The sequence below is a fragment of the Myotis lucifugus genome, unplaced genomic scaffold (genome assembly GCF_000147115.1).
Source record: "Myotis lucifugus unplaced genomic scaffold, Myoluc2.0 scaffold_7, whole genome shotgun sequence".
Taxonomy (NCBI): Eukaryota; Metazoa; Chordata; class Mammalia; order Chiroptera; family Vespertilionidae; genus Myotis; species Myotis lucifugus.
The window spans coordinates 10879424-10903445 of record NW_005871055.1 but is presented as its reverse complement, the minus strand read 5'-3'; the positions used below and the strand labels follow the sequence as shown (position 1 = coordinate 10903445).

Below are 24022 nucleotides of genomic sequence, written 5' to 3'. Positions count from 1 at the left end.
TGATCGGTCTGTGGTTGGGCTCATCAAGGATTTATTTAACATCTGATATTTGCTCACCCCCTTGTTAGGTTTGTGGACCGATAAGATGGGAGAACCTCGTCTTCCAGGAGCTGACATGTCTTCCCGCTGCTGAGTGTATGCTGGGCATCATTGATAAGTAGGGCCTGATCTGAGTGCAGCAATCAATGGAGGGAGACTTGTCATCTAGTATCCATAAAGGCTGTTAGTTTGTAGTCTTGACACTAGGGATACTGGAATTCAGAGAGAGCCCTGCTAGGGTGGAGGCGCCTCTAAGGCGAGGCAGGACTTAAAGGATAAGGAAGATTAGATGGGGAGGGGCTGGAAATTTAACAGTCAGGAGAGAGGAAAGGAGAAGGTTCTAGAAAAAGGAGTTTGGACTTGATTCTTTAGCCCGGGAAAGCGGCTGGAGCCCTGGCTGTTTCATAGGATTTTATGGGAACAAAGAAGAATCCATCATTTTCACCCACAGACAGGCTTTCCCTCCAGCCCTCATTTCTCCTCATTTCTGCCAAACTGGAAATGGCATTGTCATCCTCAGGTCCTCTCTTTGTGTCACCTGCTGTGATCAGTTGATGCTGAGCCTGGAGGACATCCTTATCCCCACTCTACTGTTAATTCTTTGCTCCTTATAACCCTGCTAGTATAATCCTCTTCCCCTGGGTCTTCATTCCTCTGTCTGCCCAAACTGTTATTTCTAAATCACAAATATAATCACGTAAGTCTTCTGTTAAAAACTGAAGATTCTCCACTGTCAATAGGGCAAAGTCTAAACCTCATGCCCTTTATAACCTGGCCCTGTCTCCTTTTTCTGGCTATGATTTGCATCTGAGTGACCATTTAGGAGAAGAAAAAGTATTTTACAGTAAAGTATACTTTTCATAGTTCACAGTGCTAACAAGATAGACTATTCAAAAGCACTTGGGATATATGGTGCCAACGTACTTTCCTTATTAACTACTCACAGCTATTGCACAAAAGAAGCATTTTTATTTATAATGATTTCATATCACCAAGGAAAAGTTGAAATAAGGATAGTAACTCATATTTTAAAAGGCAGTAGAAAGATAAATTATACCTTTGGGGAGATTTCCACTCAAAGTGGCAAAAAGTTTTTTAAAAATCTGGTGCTTAAAGGGATAAGACTCAGGTATCTGGAAGACCTACTTATCATGCACAATAAAGGAAATGTGAGGTGATCAGCAGGCATCAATCCATAAATCTTAACAGATCCTATCAGGAAATAGGGAGATCATAGGTAAGCAAGCGGGAGTTGAGTGATCGCCAGAAAGAAATCACACATACACTAGGCTCATCTCTGTTAGCTTCTGAGTGGGATTGGGGGCTGAGGCCCTTAGCATTAAATATCCCTTTTAGGTCACTGATTTAAATGGCATTTCATAGAAATGGAGGCAGGTTCTTTTTTGGCTGAGCACATGGCAGATAAGAAGCCAACCCACACACATTTTGGAGTTGGCTGCACTGAGTCGGTTCCAGACGTGGAGCAAACAAATGGCCACATCCCCACAGAGTAAATGGAAAACAGAAGAAAATAGAAGAGTGACCAAGGGCCTGTAGTGAATGGACCAGTGGTAAGGCCACCTCACCTCAAAAAGAACAGATCTCTTGGTCAAGAGTTCTTGGGGAGGAGGAGTCACTGTAAGCAACCCTTAAGAGGCAGATCCTCAGTGACCTTGAGCAGAAGGGAATGTGTTCTTTTAAAAAAATATATTTTATTGATTTTTACAGAGAGGAAGGGAGAGGGAGAGAGAGTTAGAAACATCGATGAGAGGAAAACATCAATCAGCTGCCTCCTGCACACCCCCTATTGGGGATCGAGTGTGCAACCAAGGTACATGCCCTTGACCAGAATCAAACCCGGGACCCTTCTTCAGTCCTCGGGCCCGGGCTCTATTCACCGAGCCAAACCGGTTAGGGCAAAGGGGATGTGTCCTAAATGTCCTCACTGGGTGCACACCCCTATGACTCCCCACTCCCCAGCAGCACATTGTTGGGGCGAGGGGCAAGTAATGCAGCGGACACAGAGTGACTGTCCTACCAACCGGCTCCATTCAGTCCTCAGTGTGCACACTCCACACTAACTTGTTCCAGGAGGTGTTGCCAGGATTAGTGGCTGGTGGAGCTGTTTCTCCCATGGAGGAATGAGGTCACTCCTTCTCCTTGTCTGTGGAGGGTGGGGGTGGGCATGGGAAGGGAGGCACTGCTGCTCACAGAGCTGGAGGCAGCCTGATTACCACACTGTCTAATGTCTCCTCTTAATCCTCCTGTGGAACAAACGGTAGCCTGAGAAGCCTGAATTGTGTGTTAGTTCCTGGCTGTTCTGCCACATATAAACCACGGGTAAGCTTTGTTATCCAGTGAGTTTCTGTAGTCAGTTCTTACTGAGGGCAAGCCATTCATTGGTCCAAGGAAAAACAAAGCTACAGAAAGCATGGAACTTTCTTACTCCTTGATAATTCAAGTCATGTTGCCTAGGAAATACTTCTCTCCCTTGATGCTCTGCACACCGCCAGCACTGGAGCCATGGAAGAGGCTGAAGTTATTCCAAGAAAGTGCTGGAAGTTTGGTAATAAAAAGTGGCTTTTCCCCCCTGCCTCTAAGTTGGGTTCCTGGAAGTGCACATGGCCAAAAGGAGACCTTGCTCAGCTTTGGGAGATGATTGTGCTGGGCTCCTGTACCTGCCTCCAGGTGTCCCAACAGTTCTGGGCAGGAGCATGTGCGGGCCGTGTGCAGAGTCCCAGTGCCAAATGCAGTGTGATGAGTGAGATAAACAAGAGCAAATATATGTACAGCAGTGTGCAGTCTGCTCGAATTCCTGAGGCTTGCTGCATGCCAGACCGAAGACTCGCTCGGCCTTTCCTGGGCTGGCTCGGGAGCAGAGTGGAAGCTGCAGGACTGAGCACAGAAAGTGCCTTCCCCATTGCTAGTTAGGGGGGTCCTTTTAAAGCATTGCCTTTTAAAGTGACCAAGTAGTCTGGTGAAGGTGAACTGCTTTAGTGGAGGTGAAGTGTGACCCTGGACACAGCAATGGAGAAAGCTGGGGGTGAGATGCCTAGGAGCCCTGACCAGTCCTTCCTAGCAACTCGGCATGACTCACAGGGGACCCTGCTGTCTGTCCACAAGTGGTGGTCCTTGAGGAGGAGCCCTCGGGACAGGGGTCCCACCAGGCAGATGCCTTTGGAGGAGGAAGGCTCTCCCCCATCAGAGGAAGGAAAATTTTCCCTGGAGGTTTTGAATGGAACACAGGAAATCCGCTCCAGTCAGGTCAGTGCAATTGCAGAAGGGCTAAAAAGCCAAGAGGGGGGTTGATCTGGTTTATAGATGGAGGTTTCTTCCATGTCTTACATATGAGGGGTCAGGGGTGCAGATCTGGGATGGGGAGGAAGAGTATGAATATAGCATTGAGACCTAGCAGTCAAGGTGAATTCTCCAGAGATTAAGACTATGGTGGATAAATCTTGTTGGGTTTTATTGCTTCTTATTTTCAGGACATTTTATAAGCCTTTGTAGAGCAAACGTTTTCCAAAATGCAAATCAGACAAAAATGGATCTTTCTCTTTTTAAAAATTTTAAAATGTATACCTTATTTTGTTAACCTCCACATTTTGACTCAATAAGCATTTCAAAAATGTTTCTGGAAAAAGAAGCTGCTCTTAAGCAAATGAAAATTTTGTTTAACTTAAAGGTCTGGTAATATTCAAAAGTAAGGCCGCGTAACATTTTGAAAAATGATGTCTTTTAGTAGGAATTCTGGGTGGGACTGATGGTCTGTAGGGGGTCTTTTTCATTGCCCTAGGTACGCGGAGAGAAAAAAGACTAGTTAGATACAAAGGAAAACGTTCATAATTACTTTGCCCTTTTAGCAGTTATTTTTTTTTAGTGTTATTTGTTTAGAAAGTCCCCAAAACTAAAATTTTGTGAAAAGAGATTTTTGAATTGTACTATGCAAGAGATTTATGTAGAAGAGATTTATGAATGTGCATTTATGCAGTTCATGGCCAGCTTTTATATTTTTAGCTCAGTGTCTAAGGTAGCAAAATAGTAATTTTTTTTTGAAAATGCTTGAGAAAACTTCTTTAAAATGAACTTTCTTCTGAAGGGGAAAAATGTCTTTTAAAGCATAACTTGAAAAAACATGAAGTCTGGAGAGGGCATCCCTGCCTCCCCCGGTGTATTAGCAGGTTCTGCAGGTTGGGCTAAGCCTGTGAGGTTCCTAGAGAATTACCTCCTACCCCCAACAGGAGCAAGTTAACCCAAGGGACCTCAGTGCCTGTCCTGGGTGCTCTGGTCCTGGCTTCCACAGACCTTCTGAGCCTGGTCTCTTTTTAGAGTCTGGTCTCTTTTTAGGCCCGGGACAATGGACTGACTGGAAAGGAATAGGCCCCTGCCTCTCAGAATCCCTCTTTGGGGGAATGGGAAGGGTAGAGGTTACTAGGGACTGGTTCCAGCTGGAAAGCAGAATTCCTCTTCCTCTCAGAAACAACTGCCCAGGACTCCATACCCATGGCCCCACTGACTACTTTGGCTAATCGTGGCGGCTGTTTTTATTTGACTCTAGGGTCTGTATCTCTGATAGTATATCAGTCCTCAGTAATCAAGCTGTTGAATGAGTGAACAAATAAAGGAGAAGTGGATTTATATTGTTAGGTTTGGACTTGACCATTTTAGAAAGCAATATACAGCATTGTATGTTGGGTGAGGGGCACATAGATTGGATTTTATTTTTGCCTAGATGTAATCAAGCTAGCCCAGATGGCACAGGTATATCCCTGTTAAAATAAAGGGGGAAAATTAGATGTAGTGGTGTGATCCAGTCACTTAAAGAAGTCTCTACTGTTAACGTAAAAACATTCAAACTGTAAAAAATTTTTATGAGTTTATTTGAGCCAAACTGTCATCAATTGCCAGGAAGCAGAATCTCAACAGATTGGGATATTGCTCCAGAGAATGGCAGTTTTTCATCTTGTTTTATACATTACAATCAAAGGAAGAGATGTAAGTGGGTTACATGAAATCCATTGGTGATAGATTAGGGAGGTGGGAGAAAGCAAAGGAGGCAGGTAACTTCTGGGATTGGATAAAAAGTAAAATGACAGACACATAGTTCTTTTACCCAGGTGGGTACAATAACAATGAAGGAATTTATGGTCTCTGTCCTGACACCCAGGCACATTTGGTTTTGCCCTGTGGGGTCCGGAAAAAGAAGTTACAAGTTACCCTGACATTTCACAGGCATATTATCTCAGATACAAAAAGACAATAGGCGTAGTTAAGGTAAAGATTGACCTTTGTCAGGGAAGAAACTGGCCTGGGCATGGCTACCCACTATAAACTGCTTTTAATTAAAGTTTTAATTTTAGACCATTCTTTGTGGTTACAGCAGCAGCAGCAGTACTATATTATTTGTTTTTCTAGAGCACTTATCATTGTATTTCTTTAATCTAGTTTCTTCAAGATTAGTATCAATAACAGATTATAAAAGTGTGGATTTGTTTCCCTTCTAGACAAATAGGGTTTAGTGTATGTTAATACATTCTTACACATTTTCCCTCTTTAATCTATCATGGATATCTTTCTATGTCAATAGAGTGTTTGGGGTGATCAGGTAGGCAGAGGCAGTTAGGGGCGATCAGGCAGGCAGGTGAGTGGTTAGGGGCGATGAAGCAGGCAGGTAAGTGGTTGGGGTGATGAGGCAGGCAGGCAGGCAAGTGGTTAGGAGTGATCAGGCAGGCAGACGAGTGGTTGGGGCGATGAGGCAGGCAGGCGAGCAGTTAGGGGCGATCAGGCAGGCAGGCAGGCAGAGGGGTTAGGGGCAATCAAGCAGACAGGCAAGTGGTTGGGGTGATGAGGCAGGGGGGCGAGCAGTTAGGGGCGATCAGGCAGGCAGGCAGAGGAGTTAGGGATGATGAGGCAGGCAGGTTAGTGGTTAGGGGTGATGAAGCAGGCAGGCGAGTGGTTGGGGCGATGAGGCAGGCAGGCGAGCAGTTAGGGGCGATCAGGCAGGCAGGCAGGCAAAGGGGTTAGGGGCAATCAGGCAGACAGGCAAGTGGTTGGGGTGATGAGGCAGGCAGGCGAGCGGTTAGGAGCCAGCGGTCCCGATTGCGAGAGGAATGTGTAACTGCCAGTTTAGACCCGATCCTGCAGGCCTAAACTGGCAGTCACACATCCCCCAAGGAGTCCTGGATTGTGAGAGGGTGCAGACCGGGCTGAAGAACGCCCCTTTCCCCTGTGTACAAATTTCGTGCACCGGGCCTCTAATCCTATCTAATAATAGACAAACATGGTAGTTGACCGTACCTTCACTATGCCTCCCATTGGCTAATCAGCGAGATATGCAAATTAACCACCAACAAAGATGGCAGTTAATTTGCATACATAGGCGCGGGCAGGAGCAGCGAAGGCTTGAAGGTGGCTCCGGCCAGAGCAGCGAAGGCTTGAAGGCGGATCCGGCTGGAGCGAAGGCCTGGGTCCCGGGTGCTGGAGGAAAACCGGTGCCGGCAGCCAGGGGAAGGGAAGGCCTATTGCATGAATCTTTTCGTGCAACAAGCCTCTAGTATAATATAAATAGCTGAATTATCTTAATATCATTGTGTGACATTCCTTGTAACCAGTGATAATGCATGTATCTAATGTAGGTTTTTCAGATCATTATTTTATCATAATTCTGGGGAATAACTTAAGGGAATTATGCTGCTATAGAGCATAATTATGCTTCTGACCTAAGCTATTTTTTTCCAAATATAAAAAAATATTCCAAGATACTGACAGTTGCTTAATAGTGACAGACCTTTTATTTAAAATTTCTTTGTTTAGGGGAGCTTGAAATATAGTGTTATCAGAGAAGATTCTGAAGCAAAAAAAAAAAGCTGTTGATAAAAATCTGATGAAGTAATTGTTACAATACATATATGTTAAAAGCAGTTGAATTCTCTGAAACGGTTAAAGCAGTAGAATTCTCTGAAACTGTTGATAGTAAAACTGAAATGAGAGTGTGAATGGGTTTCTGAGGTAATATTGTGAAGTGCTTCTTGGGAGAGGTCTTATAGTTTGTAAATTTCTAAATTTTATTTTGTTGTATATAGAAAACAATATGTTCATATGTATGTATTGAAGCTTGTTAATTTTATTTTTTGTTAATGCTACTTATTCTCCTGGGCAAATAGTGGATATACTAAATCCAGTTTCTCCATAAGGGTTAATGTTTTTTCTTGCTGTGGTCAAGCGAACAAAATAGGCAATCAAGTGTCATTTGTATGGAATTTTCCAGGAAGTGCAGTCTGCACCAGGGCTGGGGCTGGCCCTTAACATCAGAGAGCAGGTTGTTGCACACACAGCCCAGGCACATAGTGGACCCTCATCAATGTCTGCATTAATTAATGCCTGAGTTTGGGTTAGTTTGTTTTTTTCAGTAGATAAAATTTAAATAATAATCACTGGAAGCTCTTTCTGGACTGTTGTGAAACTATGTTAAAGGACAGTCTGAAGGGGTTAAAGTGGGGGTAGGGGAATAAGTACACTAGTTTTAATTATTAGTTTTCCTCGTCAGTAAAATGGTGGAAAATAAGTTCCCTGCATATCTCCCTGAGCTGCTTTTGAAGATCAAATGAGGCCATGTTTGTCTTCATAGTCAATCATTTTCAAATATTTATGATGTTAGCCTTTTTAAGTCCCCTAGCTTTCAGGCCTCCCTACAAAACTGTAGGGAGGGCATTATTACCCCATTTTACACCTAAGAAAACTGAGGCTTGGATTCACTCATACCCAAGACTATCAGACATACCCTCAAAAAATTGAAAGTAGGAAAGACATATTTAAACAAACATACATGAAAATGTTCTGTAGCATATAAAGCGATGTACAAATATATTATCAGTTCATTGTTGTTGTCACTTTTATCACAATAATTATTATTGTTGCTTATATTAGCACTAGAGGCCCGGTGCACAAAATTCATGTATGGGGTCCCTCAGTCCGGCCTGTGTCCTCTCACAATCCGGGATCCCTCGGGGGATGTCGGGCCTAAACCGGCAGTCAGACATCCCTCTCACAATCCAGGATGCTGCATGCACCAGTGACCATACTTTTCATACAGGTGAAAGGCATCTTGCTGTTGTATGGGCAGCTACATTTTTTGCCCTGATTATAAATAGTAGTACATAACATGATCCTTCTGAGGCAGTAGTACCATTTTCCCCATCTTATGGGTGGAAAAACTGAAGCAGAGAGAAGTTAACTAATTGGCTTTGTCATACAATTATAAGTGTCAGCATCAGGGCTGACTACAAAATGTGCATGCCAGAGTCCATGCATGTCATCTCTTCATCATCCTGTTTTTTCAGTGTTAGAGTAGCCTTGCCAGGTTTTAATTTTTAAATCTAAGAGACTGTTCCCAATATATAGGGTAGGGTCCTTAGGCCTGGGTGGCAATCAGGGCCATCTGTGAGGAGACTGGTGGACGGGGCGATTGGGGGGGCCCCGCTGGTTGGCCCCATGCACTGCTGCTACCAGTCACCTCCCTCTAAAGGGCAACCAGTGGATGGGGCGATTGGGGGGCCCCTGCTGGCTGGCCCAATGCACTGCCACCGCCAGTCACCTCCCTCTAAAGGGCGACCAGTGGGTGGGGCGATTGGGGGGCGGGGCTGCTGGCACCCTTTAGAGCAGGGGTCCTCAAACTTTTTAAACAGGGGGCCAGTTCACTGTCCCTCAGACCGTTGGAGGGCCGGACTATAGTTTAAAAAAAAACTATGAACAAATTCCTATGCACACTGCACATATCTTATTTTGAAGTAAAAAAACAAAACTTCAAAAAAAAAGGGCTCTCCTAACTTCAAAAAAAAGGCCCTACTAACTGCAAAATAAAAAAAATAGACCTCCTAACTTCAAAAAAAAAAATCCTAACTTGTTCTTACCTGGGTCCTCAGGCAGCAGCAGGCTCTGCACAGGCAAGCTCGTGACTCGTCCGATCACACCCGAGACTGAGAGGAGGAGTTGAGAGACAGAGAGAAGGAGGGGAGTAGGAGAGTGTGGCGCACATTCCACACATGTGCACTGCAGGCCTGGGACGAGTCGGCTGCTAAGCAACAGGCAGCGGCGGCAAAAACACCCGGCGGGCCGGATAAATGTTTTCAGCGGGCCACATGTGGCCCACGGGCCGTAATTTGAGGACCCCTGCCTTAGAGGTTAAGGGATACATGGGGGCAGGAGGGAAGAGACGGGGAAGGGAATGGCATGGGTGTGCTCCCTGGAGGGAGAGCACCCGGGGGCCCTCCTTTTCAGAGGTTTTAGGGGCAGATCAATAGAATACTTATCAGCTTTATGCTTATGTATCAAAATTCAATTTATTCCCTTAATTTGTCTGTCCCTGGGTATGTTTGACAAATGCCACTTAATTGGATTTATGTTATCATTTCCCAGAGTAGGGTGATTTAAGCTATTTACCCTCTGGTTGAGGAGGAGAAGTGCAAACCATTTATTCTTAAATGTCGTTGGTTTAGGGAAGAAAGGGTTTACTAGGTGGCTGCAAACTGCTGTTTAACTACAGTGGGGCCTTGACTTACAAGTGTCCCGACTAACGAGTTTTTTGAGATACGAGCCGTCTTTCGGCCGATTTTTTGCTTTGAGTTGCGAGCTAAAATTCGGGTTACAAGCCAGCTTCAGATACCCCACCACTAGTTGGCGCAGTGAACGTCACAGTGAACGCCAAAACATCAGCCCAGCATCACGTGTCTCACTCGTTCACTTTTTGATTTGACATACAAGTAATTTGAGTTATGAGCTCCGTCATGGAATGAATTAAACTCGTAAGTCAAGGCCCCACTGTATCTGTCTTTCCTATTCAGCTTGTCCTGGAATTTACCTAGCTTATTACTATTCTGTAACAGTATGAAAGTAATACTTGTTTATGTTCTTTAATTTAAATTTTTAAAATTGGAAAACACAGAGTTGGTGGGGAAAAAATAGGTTTACAGTTGTGAGTATGTGAAGCAGAGTTTATTGTTGTATTATTCTTTATTAATTACTAGAGGCCCGGTGCACAAAAATTTGTGCACTCAGGGGGGTCCCTCAGCCCGGCCTGTGCCTTCTTGCAGTCTGGGACCCCTCGGGGGATGTCCACTTGCCAGCGGAGAACAGGCCTAAGCTGCAGTCGGACATCCTTAGTGCTGCTGAGGAGGCGGGAGAGGCTCCCACCACCATCGCTGTGCTGGCAGCTGTCAGCCTGGCTTGTGGCTGAGCAGAGCTCCTCCTGTGGGAGCACACTGACCACCAGGGGGCAGCTCCTGCATTGAGTGTCTGCCCCCTGGTGGTCAGTGTGTGTCATAGGGACCAGTCATTCCCAGTCGTTCTGCTGATAGGGTCAATTTGCATAGTACCCTTTTATTATATAGGAGGATTGTATTATTCTCCATATGAACATCTGTAAACCTACTTTTGCCCCACCCTTATATATACAGATAGTAAAAAATCAGCTTACCCATAAATAACCTCAATTTTATGTATTAATACATAAGTATATGCTCTTGTAAGTCTATATGCCTATAAATTTAACATGGGGACATCGATTCCTCCTCATTGGGGGTTGTAGAAGCTGACACCCAAATGCCTGGTTTGGATATGATCTTTTCAAGTGGTCTCTTATGATCCCCCCTCCCCTGTGAATCTCTGACATCCGTTGAATCCTATATAATAATGCCCAGTGACTGAATGGCAGAATGACCAGAATGACTGGTCGACCAGTCGCTATGATGCTCACTGATCACCAGGGGGCAGACGCTCAACACAGGAGCTGCCCCTGGTGGTCAGTGTGCTCCCACTGACTGGGATGAGTGGCGTTCCCACAGTGGGCCAATCCCTTCAGGCCACACCCCCCACCAGTGCATGAATCCCGTTCACCAGGCCTCTAGTTATCAGATAAGAACAGAGCCAGGCAGGGACTCAGTCACAGTGATTCAGGAGGATGTACAAAATTGCCACCTCTGCCTGTGTTCTGTCTCCTTTCCTAAGTGTAGTTGTTTTGAGTGTATTTGGAGTTAGAAATATATATTGAAGAAAGCAGAGAGAGTACTGATGTTCTACTGTAGTTTTCTGAAGTTCCTGAGATAGCTAGAGGTGACAGATACTAAGGGATTAAGGCCAGGCTCAGCCTCAGGCAGCTGGCCTCAATGGTCCTGGCCACAGCCTTACTTCCCTACTACATTCACTCTGTACTGCTCCAGTGGCTGTATTTCTGTATTTCTTTCATTTTGCTTTTCTGCATTGTAGTCTCTTTCTTTAATTAACATGGCTAAAAAGAAAAAGTAACCTCAAAAGTTGTTTTTAAAAATATAGAGCCTGCTAGACTTTTGAGCTGGATTTAAATCCCAGCTCTGTTACTTAAATGGATTTATGGCATTGGATAAATCTCAGTCTGTCTCAACAGTAAAATGGTGATAAGAATGCCTCCTTATAGACTAACCTTGAGTATTAGGGATATAGAATGCCATCCTTATAAAATAACACTGAGAATCATTAGCTATTTGCTATCATTGGGTCTGTGTACATACCAAAAAATCAGGACTTTTCTGTATTTTGAATTCATGAAAGTTTAGGAATATAGAGTTGTATGAGGTGGAGGTTATATATTGGAAAAGTTGCATGACATTTTTGGCTTATACATGGTTAAGGGCATTATACACCCTTCAAAGTGAAAGAAGTCTCAAGGATAAGTGGGCAAGTGGGACCCTACTTAAGGGTGATGTGGATCCATATGTAATTGAGAGATCTCAAAAGTGACTAATGGTTTTTCCACTATGTACACGATAGTATTGCTCTTTGTCACGGTTCTTTTGTACAACTTTTCAATTTTAGTTTGGCTTTGAAAACTTTAATCAAAACATGCCACCTGATTTCCAATTTCTTCATACCAGATTGGCCTATCTGAAAGTCTTATTTTTCTTTCCTTGCTCCATCTTGTTGAATCAACACTTTATATTCCTTTACCTGTTTTTACCTGGCACTCTCAGCAAATTCCATGTGACCTGGGTGCCTAAAGAGATAGTAAAGAATAGAAATTCATTTGGATTTCCCTCTGTGAAATCCCTCTCTCCTCTTGTATTTGTAACCCCTTCTAATACTAATGCCTATCATACTAGTCGTTTATTAAAAATTCAAAAGCTAGCAAAAATTCTTCCCCAACCTGGTGTTGGGCCTGCAGAAGGAGTCCCAGATGTTTGTCTTCAAGGAGTACATAATTTAGTGAGAATTAAACAACACTAGGGCTTCTACAAGGTTTCCCCTGATACAGCATTTGTCTCCTGGGCCCACACTCTCCAGTGCTGTTGATGCTTGAAGAGCCCTTAAACCTAAACTTACTTGTTTGAACTCATTACATGAGTTTTTTCACCACGAAGAATTGTCTTCAGAGTGGAATTAAAAGCATGCACACCCACCCACCACGTGTGCACACTTATAAACTATCCAACACTGAATAACTGTTAGGAGATTGCTTGTAAACCTTCAGATACTCTGCTGATTCATAAAGTTGATTATTTGCAAAGTGTTGTCCTCCATAACTGCTTGTCCTTGGAAACCTGCCTGTCAGGAAGGGGGGACCTCTGAGCATTGTTTGCTACAAACAAATAGCTTCCAACACTTCTGCTAACCCTTTTTGGCAGTAATCCAGGGATTAAGAACCAGCACTGTGATTTGGGGTTTGGTAAGGTGTAGCTAGACCTAAGACAAAAAAGGGATTTATTTTCCCAACAGACTGGGTGGTTGAGGTTTATGTCTTATTATAAGGAGGCAATTTCTGCTTACTAACATATTAAAGTGAATGTCCTTAGGTATTTTCTTAGTTTTCCCTTCATCTTTTTCAGTTTAAATAAATATTTAATTAATATCAATTACAATTTCAATCAAGTCACAGTTCTGGATCTACTTTATACTCATGTTATTTTATTTTAATTTTTCAATTAATTATTAGAATTTGGTAACACAATTTGGTATTATACAATAAGTTGTACAGTGAAAAGTAACTCTTCCCCCTCTTATACCCTAGTCACTTGATCCCTTCAACTGTCCAATTCTCAAATTCTGTACTAGTTTCTTATATATTCTCCCAGAGACAATCTATGCATATATAAGCATCTGTATGTATAATAGTGTTTTTCTCACACAAATAATGCTAGCATACTGTGATAGATTCATTTTGGTGGCCCTTCCAATGAACTACACCTCCCTGTGTTTAAGTCTTTATGTAATTACCTCCATATTGACTGAACTTGGCCAGGTGATTGGATTTGACCAACGGCGAACTAGTAAGAGTGATGCTTGATATGTGCTAGCACATGGGATCTGTTCTCTGGGAATGCTCACTATTGTGACACTCCCTTACAGAACCTACAAACCACCAATTGTGAGGTGTACCCAGCCTAGAGGCTACATGGAAGAGAACTGGGGTTTCTGTGACCAACAGCTTCCAGACAGCAGCTGGCATCAACTTGCCAGTCATTGTGATGAATGAACCATCTTGGAAGTGGCACCTCAGCCCGAGCAGTCCATTCCAGAAAATGCTATGTGGCATAGAAAGCGAGCTTTCCATATCGAGCCCTGTCCAAATTGAAAATCTATGTGCATTCATTATAAACCACTAAATTTGGTGTCATGCAGCAATAGATAACTGAAGGTACTGTGTATTTCTGTGCCTTGCTTTTCACTGAACAATATATTAGATATCAGTCTATTTCAGTATTTACAAAGTTGCTTTAATCTTTTTAAGAGCTGGATAGTATTCCATTGTATGTGCAATGATCTAATTAATCATCCTCTTATTTATGGATATTTATTTCCAATCCTTTGTTGTATGCTTCCTTTTGCATATAAACATATATATTTACTGGCTAAATTTTTAGATGTAGAGTTGCTGGGTCAAAGAATATGTGAATTTGTAATTTTAATACATATTGCCAAGTTGCCTTCCAGAGAAGTGACATTCCCATTAGTTCTGAGAATCAAAATGAGTGCCAATCTGAATGGTGAAAATTATGCCACAGTGAGGTTGGAAGGTTACATTTCTCATTTAATAGTTTTTTATATATTATAAAGCCACTTGTATTTTCTTTTTGATGAACTACCCTATATTTTCTGTTGGGTTGTTAACCTTTTTCTTCTTTGAAGGACCTCTTTATGTGTTAAAGAAATTAGCTCTTAGTTTGCTTAATGTAAAGTCAAGCTTTTCCCCCTCAGTTTCTTTAACTTTTGCCTTGGTTTGAGCAATTTTTTCTCTTATTATAGTTAGATATATCAATCTGTAATTTTATAGCTTCTGGATTTTCTTGTTTTTGTTTTGTCATATTTAGACTTTCCTCACTCTGAGATTATAATAGATATTCCCCCATGTTTTTATTATTCTGCTTTTTATATCTTCCTTTTAAATCTATCCGAAATGTATTTTGATATATACGTTCTAGATTTATATTTTTCCAGATAGATTTCTGAGGTGTGGCTATCCAGTTGTCAGTTAATACTGTTGAGCTATGTCATCCTTATATACTACATTTCCATATTTACACCATATATAATTTCAGTTTATTTACTGAATTCAGCAGCCCTACTTGGTTGCTGTCCCTTACTTAATTATTCCCTCTTTTCTATACTATTTTAGGAAATGCTATAGTAAGTATTTTTAAAAACAATTCTTTATAATTATTAATCTCAAACTAGCTTATGATTTCCTTTGTGGATATATAAATGAACATTTATAGTCGGTTTTAAAAGTTACTTAAACTTTATCTTGTTAAGCTGCTCAAAATCTGAAGTTAGAAAGATTATGCAGTTTATGGATGGCGATACGGAGATCAATCCATGTAACTGAGATTCATCTGAAGATAAGTAGGATTGTGTAGGAGCAGAGTGACATGCTTTTTTATCATGTACCATGTATAAAGGCCTGTTCCCAAATTTCTGAAATATGTAATAGTACTGGCATAAAAACTGTATCTAATTAAGAGAGTGCTGAGGCTGGGACCTGTGAAAGAAAATCATGTATGTTAATAGAATGGCTGAGGCCTCATCATTATGAGAAGAAATCAGGCAATTATACTTGTACTGTGGTACATTAAGAAAATGGGTCCATTTAATTTGGTGACACACTTGTAATTTTATGTAATGACTACAGCTGTCCTGAACACTAGGGAGGACAGTGACACTCAGCAAAGGCAGAATTGAGAAGTTTCTTGTTAAACTCAACTTCCTATTCTTCCAGCTTTTCCACTCCTGCCCTTCTTGCCCCAGCTCAGTTCCTCTGACTCATGGAGCATACTTTCAGATCTTTTTTCACTGGTATACATGGTCTGACCCCATGGGGCCTGGAAGGTCTGCATTTGGAACATGCCGTGAGTTTGACATGCTTGAGTACCCTGTGATTGTTAAGGATAGTTAAGCCCTGCTGAGTGATTGAGACAGACACACCTAGAATGAGATACGGAATTAAGGTGTTACCTAATCTTTGTATTTGCAGCCAGACCCTTAATTTAGAGCTGAAAGGACCAAGTTGGGGGGCGGTTTCAGGTACTGGGGGAGGGTCTCTTGAGAGACCTGTGGGCTGCTGTGCTTACTGCCTCTGTCACAGGCCTGCATGCTTGTTCTGTGCTTGTAAACTGCGTCATGTAAACTCCTTTCCCATAGACATCTCCACATCTAGGTAAGATAAAACATTTCACTACGGTAGGCAAGTTGACTTCTAGGTTCAGAATCACAGAATGTCAGAACTAAAAGGAACCCATCTGAACCCTTTCATTTGATAAACACAATTGATCTTTGAACAACACTAATAAGTGGACCTTTGTAGTTCAAACCTGTGTTGTTTAAAATTCAACTTTTTAGATCTTAGGTTGGGAATTTATGGATGCGGAAGGCCGGGTATTAAGTTTTTGTGGAATCAAAGTTATATGCAGATTTTTGACTATAGGAATTGGCATCCCCAGCCGCTGCATTGTTCAGGGTCAACTGTAATGTTTATAGCTTTCTTTCCCTGCATTTTATGCTCTTGTACTCTTGGGATGTTTAGACACCAGTGGCATTGCTTTCCATTTTCTCAGTGACAGACAAGGTGGGATAGTTTAGAAAAAAATTTTGTTTTAAGAATAAAAAAAGTTATTTCTTTTTCTTTTAGATTCTGTCTAAACTTTCTTTGCCTGCTCGTGGCTGGGAACCAACAATGAAACAGAGTTTTGCCTTTGACAATGTTGGCTATGAAGGTAGTCTGGACGGTATGTGCCCTTCGGAGACAATCAGTGGCACCATCAGCATTTCGGGCATGACTTGCCAGTCATGTGTAAAGTCTATTGAGGGCAGGATTTCCAGTTTGAAAGGCATTGTGAGTATAAAGGTTTCCTTGGAACAAGGCAACGCAATTGTAAAATATGTGCCATCGGTTATGAGTCTGCCACAGGTTTGCTGTCAAGTTGAGGACATGGGCTTCGAGGCCAGCATTGCAGAAGGAAAGGCTGACTCCTGGCCTTTAAGGTCCTTGCCAATCCTGGAGGCTGTGGTCAAGCTTCGAGTAGAGGGCATGACCTGCCAGTCCTGTGTCAGCTCCATAGAAGGCAAGATTGGGAAGCTGCAAGGAGTGGTGAGAGTCAGAGTCTCACTCAGCAACCAAGAGGCAGTCATCACTTATCAGCCTTATCTTATTCAACCTCAAGACCTCAGGGACCATGTCAACGACATGGGGTTTGAAGCTGTCATCAAGAACAAAGTGGCTCCTGTAAGCCTGGGACAAATTGATATTGGACGGTTACAGAGTGCTTACTCAAAGACACCTTCTACTTTGAACCAGAATGTCAATAACTCTCAGACCTTGGAGCAGCAAGGGAGCCATGTAGTCACCCTGCAACTGAGCGTAGATGGAATGCACTGTAAGTCTTGTGTCCGGAATATTGAAGAAAATATCAGCAAACTCCCAGGGGTTCAAAATATTCAGGTGTCCTTGGAGAACAGAACTGCCCAAGTACAGTACCATCCTTCTTATGTCTCCCCGGGGGCCCTGCAGAAGGCGATTGAGGCTCTTCCACCAGGGAACTTTAAAGTTTCTCTTCCTGATGGAGCAGAAGGAAGTGAGACAGATAACAGGTCTTCTACACGTCACTCCCCTGTCCCTGCTCAGAGAACCCAGGTGCAAGATGCGTGCTGTACCGTGGTGCTTGTTATTGCTGGCATGACCTGTGCATCCTGTGTCCAGTCCATCGAAGGCCTGATCTCCCAAAGGGAAGGTGTGCAGCAAATATCAGTCTCTCTGGCTGATGGAACTGGAACGATTCTCTATGATCCCTCTGTAATTAACCCAGAAGAGCTCCGAGCTGCTGTAGAAGAAATGGGATTTGAGGTTTCCATTGCTTCCGGTACGTAGTTAACCCTGGGTTGTCTCCTTTCTCTTTGTGTCTTATGGCATCGTACCTGCGTGTTTGGACAGGTGAGCCACACTCACTGCCTCACATGTGGACCATGGTAACAGAATTCTGAAACTTTCCCTTGTGTGTTAAGTTTTTCAGGCTAGAGGACTTAGAATTTCCAAGTGTTTATTTAGATTTTGCCTCTTGTGTAGCTGGGACTAAAATGCTGAGGTCCTGAACAGAACCCTGATTCTGTTTTTGTTTGTTTGTTTTGTTTTTTAAATATATTTTTTATTGATTTCAGAGAGGAAGGGAGAGGGAGAGAGAGATAGAAACATCAATGATGAGAGAGAATCATTGATTGGCTACCTCCTGCATGCCCCCACACCGGGGATCGAGCCCACAACCCAGGTGTGTGCCCCCCCAGGTGTGATTGGGAATTGAACCGTGACCTCCTGGTTCAGAAATTGATGCTCAATCACTGAGGCACCTTGGCTTTTAAAAAGAGTACAGTAGGAATATCAGGTCCTTCTCTGACCAAAGAATCATCATCATTCTCCCTGAAGATTTCTCTGCTTAATAGAATAAAATCATAAAAATAATGTAATATTAGACTCACCACCCAGAGCCCATTCTCTTAAAAGTGGGAAGTAAGGGAAGGACTTAAGGATGATTTCCTTTGCTCCCCACCCTTGATGGCTGTGAGAAGATGGATGTGGTGAAATGTTCCACAAAAGCGCAAAGGGTCCACGTACCTTGATGTCAACCTCACTAAACAGAGTTTCCAGGGTTGTGGCCATCCCTGCTCCCCCCTCTTCTCATTGACTGGTCACTTGCCTATTTTTCATTTTCCTTACATAGGAGCCCAGCAAATATAGCATAATTTCTATCATACGTCAGGACTGTGCGACTGAATGAGTGCCACATGGCTTCTCCTGAGAGCTTATGTTGTAGTGAGAAGGTTTCTGAGAGGAGGGAACCCTTGCAGTGTAACGGGACAAGTCCTGTGCAAGCCTAGGCAAGGGGCACCTGAGCCAAGCTCCCAGCTTAGGCAGGTCTCCTCTGGGAGAGTGAGTAGGAGTGAGCCAGTGCGGGGCAGGGGATTGGGGTGGGGCAGGAGGGGTGGGGAAGTGACCAGGGAAGAAGCAGCCTGGACAGTGGTCTGAAGGCCTGAGCGGCAGCACAGTGTGTTGGGGAAGCTGCAGAGGAGAGGAGAGTGGCCTGAGTGTGAGGACTCACAGAGGGTGGTGGACGGTGGCTGGGCCACCTCAAATAGGCCCTGCATGTCAGGTTGAGTTTAGACTTTATTATAAAGGCAGGGGGAGTCACCAGAAGATTTTAATCAGAGGAAGTACAGACCAGATTATGTTTTAGGGGACCAGTCAGTGTTAGGGTGCAGTGGGGGTTGAGGCAGTGAGACCCCGTAAGAGGCTGGGTGAGAAATGATGTGGGCTGGAGAGCAAGAGATGGATTTGGAAGACACTCAGGTCAGATCTGCCAAGCTTGGTGTCAGATTAAGGGTGTGTGTGATGGGGGCAGGCTAGGGAGGAAAGGGAGAGCCTGGGATGAGCCCCAGCTGAGGTAGATGCTGGAGAGTGGCTGGGCTTATGAGTCCTGAATTTTGGGGAGAGTGGGGCTGGATATGCAGATTTGAGTGATTGGAGCCAGAGATGACAGAGGACCTAGGAAGGAAGAGTGAATGTGAGAAGGGAAGGAGCAGAGGAGGAATGTGATGGCACTGGTGTGGAAGGAATGGGGGGTAGGGGGGTGGGACGTGGTGGCACCTATAAGAGGAAGATCTTGCAGGCAAGTGACATGAGAAGAGGGAAGAGTCCTGGAAATAAAGGAAGAGGGTCCAGAGAGGCTAAGGTTTAACTAAGAGGAGACCATCGGCTGGAGTTGCTCACTGCCTGCATGGTGGTAGGGAGGTGCAGACCTCCAGTAGCTTAGGTCTGGAAGGGACAGAGTGGGGTAGAAGATAGGGAGGGGTGGTTGAGAGAGGCTGAAGATAAGGAGGGAGTGTGGGACATTTTGTGAGGGACAACTATTGGGTGGTAATGTTTTTACTGTTTAGATTCCAAGATACATGCCCGGTATGTCAATGCAAATGCAGGATGGATGAGGATGTGGACAGTTTCTCAGCTTCTGGCTGGAGCTACATGCTCATCCCTAAGAAGAACTTGTGGGCAAAGCCCACTGACCATACTCAGGGCCAGCTGCACTTGAGTTTCCCACATCCATTTTCTCCATTTTCTGACCACCACTGAGATAAAGAATTTCTCCCTGGAAAGTTTGCTCTGTTGTGATACTTTCCTGCACACACATACCTTTAAAAGGAGTGGATAAGTCAGGTGGAGTGACTTGGCACCATCTGTACTTTGTCTTGTACCAAGTTTCAGGAAGGAGGTAGGTTTTTTTTATTTATTTAAAATAAAAACAAATAAGGAAAACACAAAAGAACAGTAAATCCTGTACTCAAAAGGTGAGAAATGTAGTATGAAGCCATCATCTGCTATATCTGTGTGAAATTTAAGGTCTTTCAACAGTGGAATCAAATTATTGGCAGTAAAAAGAAATTTGCATTGAACTACATAATCCAGAATATTTGGATTAAATTAAACCTAACAGGAAAAAACCCAGTGATTTTTCTTGGCCAGAGTTATAAGAGTTATGTTTATCCCAAGAGATATTTAGGATATCAGATTTACCAAATAAGAAATATAGAACACCCAGTTATATTTGAATTTCAGATAAATAACAATTTTTTTTTTAGTGTAAGTATGTCCCAAATACTGCATGGGACATACTTATACTAAAAGATTATTCATGGTTTTTCTGAAATTCAAATTTAGCTGGACATTCTGTATTTTACCTGTCAATCTTAGTTTAGGATAAACTGTAAGTGTGCTGTGACTACCCCTTATAGCCACTTAAATGTCAAAAAGGCATCATTTGTATTTGATTATTCATTCTGGATTGAATAGGAACTCCTTGAGGACAGTCTTCAAACCATGTGATTTGTTTCTTTGACTCAGTAGCACCCAGCACCGAGTAGGTATTTGTGAAGGAAATAAAAGAGAAAGAAAATAATGGGCCGTGACCAGCAGGGTTACAGGGTAGCTCAATGGAGGGCTTTAATCCAGGGAATTATTTACCGAGATTTTAGCTGAAAAACCAAACAGAATAGGAAGGAAACCCTAGATTAGCACTAGCAGAAGCCACCACCTCCAGGCAGGTGGGTTTGAGGGAAGAGGGCGTTATAAGAGCCCAAGGCCGAGGTTGCCTGGTGGCACCTGGTGCTACTGAAACTAAGAAGGGAAAGGCTATAGTCAGGCCCTGGCCAGTGTTGCTAAGTGGTTAGATTGTCAGCCTGCAAACTGAAGGGTCTCTGGTTTGATAACCGGTCAAGGGCATGTACCTGAGTTGCAGGATCAATCCCCAGTTCTGGTCCAGGCACATGCAGGAGGCAACTAATCGATGTGTCTCTCTCACATCGATGTTTCTCTCTCTCTCCCCATCCCTTCCACTCTCTCTAAAAATCAATGGAAAAAATATCCTCAAGGTGAGGATTAACAACAAAAAAAGAAAGGCTAGAGTCAGGAGCTGGGGTCGTAATAAACAGATGGAAAACACTTTCATTTCCCCCCATTTCTGTACTATCATTTCCCACTTTGTACCTCCTGTGTGCCAAATTCAATCAGAAACTAGTTGACAAGAAAGCCAGGGTAAGTGGTTCGCAGGGATCAGAACCCTTGATAATGAAGCAGAGGGCAGGAAGGGAAGGTCTGTGAGAGCACGTAGGCAAGTGACAGGCTTTGAATTTCAGCCATTTTATTTTGTTACCAGACTGAAAGGGTCCATTTGCCTGCACACATCAAAGGCCAATAAGACATGAACAGAAGTTTGCAGCCAAGAAAGTAAGGATTTATTAAGAAGATGGTGCCATGCTCGGAGTCACAGGTAGCTCGTGCTCAATGACCTGGCTCCCTGATGGCTTCCAGGGGATGGATTATATAGGGAAAAGATCATTAGTCATAATGACTAAAGGAATTAGTGTTGTGGTCTTTACTGATTGGTTGGTGCTAGGGTAATTCATCATTGCATTTGGTCCTAATGTCAGCTATGGAGTTGCTCTGTCCAACTTCGCAAGGATTTGTTCTGTGAGATCTTTCCGCTTTCCTGGGTCAGGAACTAAACCACAACTGAGGCCAAGATATTGTCTTTAGTTGGATTGAAAATTCTGTCTCTATAGTCAATAGACCCAGGACCTTGTTCCTAAGACTACTGGATGCTGACCAGAACCTCATTGTCCTGAGGGCTTAATGATTAAGCAAGGGAGAGGAAGGTGGTTGAGCCAGGGTGCTGGGTGAGGCCAATTGAGTCAAGGGAAAAGTAGAAATAAAAGTCCAGATTAAAGAAAATAAGGTTTCTGCAGTTACAATTTGACAGCTAAGAATACACTTAGACCTGGTTTTTATCTAGAAGGCAGCTCTGCATCTGTTCACTGATTTACATGGTAACTATTTTTTGAATGAATGAATACATAGATAGACAGGTGGATGGATATATGAATATAGTGTGAGAAAAGTTATCTGTTAGGTGTAACATATTCCTCTCACTGTTGTAAATATGTAATGCCACTTATTGGGCACGGTTCTCTCGTACCAGCATGTGCTGAGGATCTTCTGGGTCTCGGGCACTGTGCTGGCTGCCATAGAGTCTAGCACCTGCCTGTGTGTGGTTCGTATGGGGTAGCAGATCACAGAGAGCCATCATCCAAGGCAGGTTTAGAATAATTGCAACAAGTAAGATGTAGGAGGTAAAGGAGAAAATCCAGCATCTGGTTGTGGGGCTCCCAGAGACTTGATGGTAGAGGTAGTGGTGGAGGGGAGCTTAGATAGGATATCAGAATGGATAGGATCTCATCAGGCACACTGGGCAAGGAGACACAAGCATAGGCCCACAGGCAGGAGTCCTCCAGGTATGTCTTGAAAGCATTCTGCTTAGATGAAGCTTGGGTATAAGGTTGTACAGGTCAGCACCCTGGTCCACACCACCATTATCTGTCTCCCAGATCTTGCAAGAGGCTCTGAACTGGTGCCTCTATTTCCTGACTTTCATCCTTGCAGTGTTTTCCCTGCCCAGCATCCACAGAGATCCTATTATTCTGCTGATGCTCCAAACCCTCCCTTCTCATATTTTAAGAGGAGGAGCCCTTATGGTGATCTAGAAGCCCCCTTCCTCACCCATTACCTTTCTGACCCCTCTGGAGTCCTCATATTTGGCTTATTCTTGCTGTCCTCTCTGTCTGGAATTCTCTTCCCTCAAAGTCCACATGGTTCACTTCAGTTCATATTTGGTTTTGTAGACTTTCCCCAATCATATGTAACTTATATTTAGAAATATGTAGGTTTGTATTAGACATAGTTTTGTAATATCTTTTTTCTCTGCAATTTATCATAACCATCCTTGTAAGCTCCATCCTTATGTCTGCAACACCACATTTATGGCTGCATAGTGTTCCATCATATGGCTGTACCGTAACTAGGTCAGAGTCCTCTTAGACTGTTCCCATCTATTTTGTGTGCAGGTGATTGTAAATAATACTGATGGGCATCTTGAGGCTAAATCTTTGTATACATACTTTATTAAATATCTGAAAGCATAAATGCTGGGTCACAATGTATAAATATTATTTAATTCTATCACAAATATTTATTGTACCTCTACTAAGTACTACGTAGTTAGAGGAACTGTTCTTAATAATACATATTGCCAAGTAATCAGAAAGCCTATTCAATTGATATGCTCACCCGTGATGTTCACATAGATTAATAAAAGTTCCAGTAGCATAAGCTTGTTTGGGTTTTTGTTAACTTATTTTAACTTCCTTTAGCAAGCTCCAGAAGCCCAGAATTTAGTTGAGTCCTACCTCAATGTTGAAGAATAGCAATGTGTAAATTGTAGGTTAGTAAGGGTATGACGTGCTCTATAATAGCTGAATATTATGTAGATTGTTGACCACAATATTTGGATAGAAAGGGAGGTGAATCCAGAGAACAGCTGATGGACAGGGAAAATAGGGAGAGATTGGACAGGAGGGTCGATGGGTATGGGAGGTGGAGTGTTAAGAGGTGGCCATAGAATAGAATTTGTGAGTTTGAGACTCCAGGAATTCTCATTGTTCATTTTGAACAATGATAAAGTCTAGGAGAGTAAACTGTGCTGGTGGGTAAGGTGATGTCTTTGCAGCAATACGGTAGGGATCCTCTGGCCTTCCATGAAGGTGCTGAAAGTGTTGATCAACTGGACTCTTAAAGTGAATAGAAATAGTTTGAGCACATTTCAGAAAATGAGCAAAAATTCTAAGCTGTGAGATTTATTCAGAAGGGAAACTTAAAATTCATGCCTGTTGTCAATATAGGTTAATGCCAACTTTTATCTTCTGCAGCAGTGGATTTTCAAATGGGATTTCATCATTAAATGATGTAATTATCTTTTCTACATCCTCAGCTATTTTGTGTCATCAAAATCCTATGACTTGCTGGATGAAAACGTTCTGTATTGACAAAATCAGTTACATCGGTATATACATTTGTGGAAGAAAGAACAATAGC

General features: G+C 43.0%; 1 protein-coding gene across 1 annotated transcript in view; it reads left to right on the top strand.

Annotated features, from left to right (window-relative positions):
- The window catches only part of ATP7B (ATPase copper transporting beta), an 86030-nt gene that overhangs the window by 22383 nt on the left and 39625 nt on the right, over positions 1-24022 (top strand). Inside the window, exon 3 of the mRNA XM_006083566.3 lies at positions 16187-17414. Within this exon, the coding sequence (XP_006083628.1) occupies positions 16187-17414 (1228 nt within the window). The remainder of the gene's footprint in view (positions 1-16186; positions 17415-24022) is intronic.